Source organism: Melospiza melodia, chromosome 3, assembly GCF_035770615.1.
Source record: "Melospiza melodia melodia isolate bMelMel2 chromosome 3, bMelMel2.pri, whole genome shotgun sequence".
NCBI classification, from domain to species: Eukaryota; Metazoa; Chordata; class Aves; order Passeriformes; family Passerellidae; genus Melospiza; species Melospiza melodia.
The window spans coordinates 34,868,635-34,875,691 of NC_086196.1; the positions used below are offsets into that span (position 1 = coordinate 34,868,635).

At 40.1% G+C, this 7,057-nt stretch overlaps 1 protein-coding gene across 2 annotated transcripts in view; it reads left to right on the forward strand.

Annotated features, from left to right (window-relative positions):
* PCMT1 (protein-L-isoaspartate (D-aspartate) O-methyltransferase) overlaps positions 1–3,401 on the forward strand; it is a 36,244-nt gene extending 32,843 nt beyond the window's left edge. For both annotated transcript variants that reach the window (XM_063151268.1, XM_063151267.1), the window contains exon 8: positions 1,212–3,401. Coding sequence is in view for 1 of the 2 variants with exons in the window: in XM_063151267.1 (XP_063007337.1) it covers positions 1,212–1,224 (13 nt within the window). In the remaining variant the exon portion in view is untranslated. The remainder of the gene's footprint in view (positions 1–1,211) is intronic.
* The last annotated feature ends 3,656 nt before the right edge of the window (positions 3,402–7,057 follow it).

Here is a 7,057-nt window from a genome sequence, read left to right on the forward strand (position 1 = left end):
CACAACGTTTGCATCCCAACTGCATTAGATAGAAAACTAGTCATTTAAGCACTAGTTTCTACAGCCTTTTCAGTTGCTTTTACAATGTTTTGCATGCTGCCATTCCATGCTTTATGATTCCTGGAGCATAATAATGTCTTTGGAACTTAAAGGTTTTGTATGTGTGCATGTAGAACTATATTTTTGTGGATTAGTTTGCATGATAGCTGGAAATGCTATTGTGTATTGAGCCAGCAATCACATTACTGAGCTTTTTTTCTAATTCAGACACTGTTTGCTTCAGTTAAGGAGACTGATGCACCTACTAAAAGAAAAATTGCAGCAAATTAATTCTGAATTTTTAGATTGCTTGTGCCTTGTCAAAAAAAAAGAGACAAAACTCTTCTCTTTGAGTTTTCCAGTGCTCAGAGTGGCACAGCTTTCAGATTTGATGGGTGCTTTGCATTAAAATTAATGCTTTAGAAATACTTAAACAAATCACTACTGTATGATAACTTTATGGTTGGAATATAGGCTCTATGGGTTTCTCGTTTCAATGTGTTTTAAATGTCCTACAGGAAACAAATCTCTGCATTTTCTAGATTCTTTTCAGTGATTTAGAGAGACTTCTTGATTCATCCTTTCTCCTCACTAGATCTCCTTTTAGCTCACACACACACACACTGCCCTGCCCCCAGCCTTTCCACAACCTACTCCTGATTTATCATAGATCCTTCAGGAGCTAATTGAGTTCCTCTGAGAAATAAATAAACTAAGTGGTAAAAACTACATCATAGGGATGCAAGACTGTGTTCCCACTTTCTTGAGAGACTGCAGCTGAAGCTAAACTTGCCTTTTTGGCAGCTACAGAGGGTGGTTTTTGCCAATACTCTGTCTAGTAAGTTGGCTCAGTTGCTTGCCAGTGTGTAGCCAGCAGAATACGGATGGCAGGTAGCTGTGCAATGTGGGGGGTTTCCTTAAAGCAAGTGATCCATTAAATGTAAAATAGAGGGACCCATATTTCACAATAAGTCACATAATAGTATGAGGTGATATGGGATTGCTGTTGCCTTTCCTTTGGTGTTTGTTTTTTTCTCAAATGCTTGAAGAGATTTCTAAAGTTTTGCTGATGTGTGTGAGCACTTAAATGTAACCTGATTCAATATCAAAACTTCTCAAATACCATTTCCAAGGGGAGAAGAAACATAACTGCATGTGTTTTCTTTCTACAGGGATGAATTGTAAAAGCTACATCATCTTGACCCAAACATAGTGTTACAGTGGACTGCTCATCTCCCGTTCTAAAAGCTTTTTGAAAACCAACAGCATTGCAGCTTGTTTTGGACTTTGTTATACTGTTGTTATCAGCATGGAACAGCGTGGTGTTTGTTTTATTTTTTTAGATGCTCAAGGCAAATCTGATAAAGAGATGGTGGAAAGTTTTATGCGGGCATTGTTTTATTTAACATGCCTTTATTTCACTTTCATCTGTTCAAAGTGAATTTCTGCAAAACTGCAGATAAAGACCTGTAGCTTGTGAACTCTAATTTTGATGGGGGAACTTGAACACTCACTTCTCTTGGCTCCTGTGTCCCTTGGTCAAACTGCTTCTGTGCACCTTACGACACTACATAGGTAATACCAGGTTTTCTGTGTTCCAACGTCTGCTAGATGCTACTAAAAGGAGATGAACTTCCTTTCTAAGCTTTTGACATGGTGTCATAGACTAGCATGTAGTAGATACAATCAGCTGCTTTTTTACCTTAAAACCAGGCATTTGTATATATTAAATTTCATGACATCAGAGGTAGGTGGCCGCTCTTATCAAACATTGCTGTTCAAGCTGGACATAATAGACATGGTTTTCCCTTTCCTTCTAAAATTGATTATTGTAATCTTGAAATTCTGTTGTGGTTTATAGCTCAGTGCTGGTGTGGTACACATGGAGGTAACTCCATAAATGTGAGGTGAGGTGTGTTCCAATCACTGAACAATTTATGCAATGCTGCTTTGCCAAATAAAGTTAAAAGCAAAAGGGGAGTTTTGTGCTTGTGTGGAAGATTAGGATGGGTAGGTAATCTGATATATGGATTGCTAGGTTCTTTATTAAATGCCAAAACTCCCTTTGGTTCTAAAAGAAAGTTGCTTTTGGTAAAGCCATTTGCTGTATTAACATTGTTGTTTTTATAACTCTGGGCACCCAGGAAAAATTCTGGCTTTTTAGAAAGTGAATTCTAAATTGCTGCAAAAGGAACACATCGGAAAGAATCCTGGACTCTTAAGTACACATAGATGCTTCTCGTTCAGTTTTCATATAGAAGAATTGTTGGAAGACTATAAACCTTTTTTTCTGACATAATTTTTGTGTTCTAGTACTGTAAAATGTCAACAGCAAATTGCAAAGCAGCCTAGTAAGGTGGGCTGCTTTGGGAAAGGGGGAAAGGGTGTCTTCTTGCTCATATTTGAGCAACCCGGAATTAAAGTAAACAGCATATTCTCCTTATTTTTTTAATGATAGGAAGGATTATGGAATGAAACAACCTACAGTGATCTCTGGGAAAAAAAACCTAAAACAACTTCCTATGGTGGAAGAGCAATAATTTTGTGATAGGATTAATCCCTGAAAGCATAAAGGTTATAATTCAAAGGCCTCTGCATATGTAAAAGGAACAAAGGCCAGCCCCATTTTGTTCTTCTGTGAAAGATACTATAGGACTTAATTTATTTAGGTGTTTGGAAGTTAATGTACCACCTCCTGATTTGACTGCAGCCTGGAAGCACATGCACAAGATTAATCTTATAAAGAAATTAATATAGTACATATTCTAGAAAATACAATCCAGAAAAATCCACTTGCGTCTGACAAATTTGTACTAATCCACAATCAACTGTGACTCTAGTTCTTGGTGTTGAAGTGAAATAACTGATGCATGCTAACGTTCAACCTTTTGGTCGCTGTATCTTTCAGTTTGAGTTCAGCTTTATTTACATCTTCTCACTAATTTAATCAGTTAAATGAAAGATATGAGCTCAACTGTATCCAAATTCCTGTCTCTGGACACAGTGTAATAAGCTAGCCTGACTTGGAAGTGGTGTTAAAGCTGAGACCCTACGACAACTTCCTGGGGGAGAACCGCTTCAGGAGGTGTAAAGCTTCAGGGACCAAGGCTGGTGGGAATGGTGCACCCACTCCACTGAAGGGGTTGATGACAGTCAAGGTACTCGGACAGAAAGGAGTATCCAGGAGTAGCATTTAGGAGTCGAAAATGGAAACTCCTCCATGATGGAGCAATGGTTCTGAAGTAAAAACTTGGAGACAAGGGCAAGTTGAAATGCAGAAGACTTGAAGAGTTTGAATAAATGCTGTGTGAACTGTCTGAATTGCTACTTTGCCAAATAAAACAATTTGAGAAGAAGCTGTATCTAGGTGTCTGCCTGATTTTGTGGTTGGTTTTGTTGTTTTTTAACCTTGAACAGGATTTTACATATCCAAAAGAAAACATGTATAAAAATACTGGTTTGCTAACTGACCAGAACTATGTGTCCATTTTCAGTCAATTAATGTATTGCATCACTTAGAAAGCCTGTTAATACTACCTGGAATGTAAGTGGGGTTTTTGGTGTCTGTTTGGAATTTTTGAAACACACATCTCTGTGTTTTGGTGAACAGGCTCTGTGCACAGTTCTGTCTGCTGTCCATAGCTGAATCCAGCCACCTTGGAGAGTGTGATTTGACACTTGGAAGGATTAAAGCTTTCCCTCTTTATAAGAGGTGCAGTCATGTTTCACTGGGCTGTTACTGTCACCTCTAAGTCAAAACAGCTTGGGAGAACGGATTCAACTCTGAGTTGCTTATCCGGTTGTGTCTGGGACCCAGACAGTAGAAGACTTAGAAAGCCAATACCTCTGTCTTGAAAACCCACCAGGAGTTGTGGGCTCTCCACAGAGGAGTTTGATGTGCTGTAGGGATGCTTTCTGTTTATGTAGCAGGAATGACCTGTGTACTTTTTCTGTTCAGACTGGTCAGCTGGCTTGAGGCCACAGAGCCCACAACATGACTTTTTCTGGAGGGAAACCAGCACACAGCATGTGTGCACCAGTGCTGCTGATGAAGCCACCTGGATGATTCCTGAAATGTTTTGTAGTCATTGAGTTTGAAATGGGCAATAATGCCTGGAGCCAGGGGGGCTGTGCGTGGTAGGCTCTGGAGCTTGCAGCTGGCAGCAGTTCTTTCCACGTGTGCAGTGTTTTTGTGACAGGATGACAAGCTACAGAATTTTTGAGTGTGGAGAGACTGTGTAATTAACCCATCAGCACAAAGAAGTGAAGTAAAGTAAAATACTCAGAGGAAAATTCTGAACTAGTACTCTCTGCCAGGAAGAAGGGTGTTAACCAATTCTTACAGTAGCAGTGTTTTCTTCCTTCTACTCATTAATATGCCCAAGGTTGTGCTGCTTTTGATTAAAATGCAGTTCAGAGAAAGAAGACATGAGACAATTCCTTCTGAACTTTGACACAATACAAAAGATGAGTAACACAAACCATGCTCATGATTTGTAACTTTGGTTCTATTCAGCTGATTTTAAACATACTAGGATGCAGTTCAAAAGATGAATAGTTACCTTTATGGAACCTTGATCCCTGTCCCAAGCAATGTGGAAGAGGTATTCTGCTGAAGTGAATGAGGGGTGGTCCTGGTTCAGAAAAAAGGCAGATGGTGAGGTCACACATGCCCATTGTGCAGAACCAAACAAAAAAATTCATAGGGGAAATGTTGCCTCACAGATGGCACAGGGAGACGCAGGAGATGATGAGGTCTGACATTGGTCTTTTGCATTTCAGGATGTTCAGACTTCATAGATCAGGAAGAGTAAGTGAGAGTTTAAGTACTGTGGTATACAATAGATGGTTTCAAGCATGGGGTTTAAGTTAGTTTTGTGGGCTCATACGTTTTGCCTTTGTTGAATCTATTTGAGTTTTGTCCATCTGATTTTAACTGTGAAAGGTTGTGAACTGCAGACCAGTTGTGGTAAGTCACAGACACTTTTAAGGTATTATAACTCCCCTTTGCCTTTACTGTAAATAACACACGCTTGTGTGCTCAGACCCCCCAGCTGGCAAGGTTTGGGGTTCCATGCCTCAGCCTGGTCTGAGGAAATAAGCATGGACTAAAACCTGGCCTTATGTTGGCAGAGGTGATGTAAACTTCCCTCTGCCTGGCCTATTTACCTCCCACACTTCATCCTTGACAAACAGGGCTGCTTTCTGTTCCAGGTAGTCGTTTATTACACAGCACAAATTCATGCTGCAGCTGATGCACTCTGAATTTTCCTATGAAAGGCTTATCCGGTTGTTCTCTCATGCTCTTGGCAGGGTGTTAATGAGATGCTCAGCAGGATGTGCTCAGAAACTAGAATTGTATTTCTTTAAATTATGAATTGAGTGGACATAGCTATTGCTGAAATATGTATGGAGGAGATCCAGCTGCCCATTGAGAATTGCCTGAAAGCTTCAGAAGGAGAAATGAAGCAAAACTTTTTTAGCAACAAGAGACCATTTTCATAAAGACTGTTGTTGGAGTTACTCTGAAATCTCACTTTGATTCTCTAAGGTTTCTTTTAGTCCAGCCATTTTCATCATATGCTTCTGAGCAACTCACCTGGTAGACGCTCTTGAGAACATTCCCTAATGCTTCTGAGAAGCTGAAGTCCTTTTCTCAGCCATGGTTGGGCTTATGTTTGCATTTTATGTGTTTGTACTATTAACAAGCCACGTGTCTTGTTTATTATGCTCTGCCAAATCCTTTTTCAGCTATAATGTAGAAGTGGCATCAGATAAATCAGTAACTTTTATTGCAGGTGCCTTATGGACCAGGAGGACACTCTCGAACACCTCTGGTTAGGAAAATGGGTGATTCAGAGCATCTGCCAAGGCTACTGCTCTGATCAGAGCTCTAGAGAAGCTCCTCTCCTCTGGATATAGAGGCAGTCTCAGGACAGTTATCTCTTGGGCACGGAATTAGCCTTCAGGGATGCTTACCCTATGGGTCCAGTCTTCCACTGGGCTGCCTGCTTTCAAGTCCTGTACAGTCCTGCACTCCTCCAAGTTCCCTGTTCTCTCTATATCTGTGTTGTCCAGGCATTTCATTTGAATGTAGAAATCTTAAATTCATCTCTTTAATGCATTAGGACCTGCTAGTTTTAAGAGCTATGTTAAAATGTCTTGCTCTGCCCTCTTTAGAACAGGATTATACATTTCTGTTGGCCAATTAAGTGGCAACTCTCAGTTGTTCACTGAACCTTTCTGCCGTGTCTGGTTTCTGCAAGCTTGCTCAAAATACATTTTTCACTGATTTATGAGTGGTTCAGAACTGTCAGCCAGGAGTCTTATAACTGCAAAAATTAAAATTTTAGCAGGTGTATTTAAAAACTTGCTTCTGAAGTGTGCTGATCCAGTTGTTCTAGATTTCTCTTTGTGTTTCAGGACTACAGTGCAGAGTGCAGCTCACTTTTTCATTTGTTTTAAGTAACTATTATTTGAAAAATATAGAGCAGAGTTACTTATACACAATTTTTCCCCCTTTAAATATTCCTTGTTTACAGCATGTTTCCCTGTCACTCAGCTGAGACCAATTGTGTCATGGGCTCTTTTTCATATTAATTACTCTGTGTTTATTGCCTCTGTCTGGTCTTTATGCCCATCAGCACACTCTGAATCTTCTATAGGCTTTTAGCTTTTGCCATTAGAAACTGAAAAATCCCAATTCCTGATGCACATGAAAATAGCCAGCCCAGACCTCAGTGATGCATGACTGTGGATTCTGTTAGGGCTTACTAGAAAGGCTCTCCCTTTGTTTTGGGGTGGCGTGTTTGTGTTGCTATTGGTTCATGCCTCTGGCTGGCTCTGTGCAGTTTGGGATTGAAACTTATCCTTTATCTAGGATTTGAAAAGCAAATGGAGCATCACACTGACCTATTTCAGCCTTTTTGTTTTGCAAATGTGCTCTTGGATCTGCCCCTGCTATTATCCTAGTGCTATGGAATGATTACAGCGAGATGTTCAGGCTAGCATCCCCTGC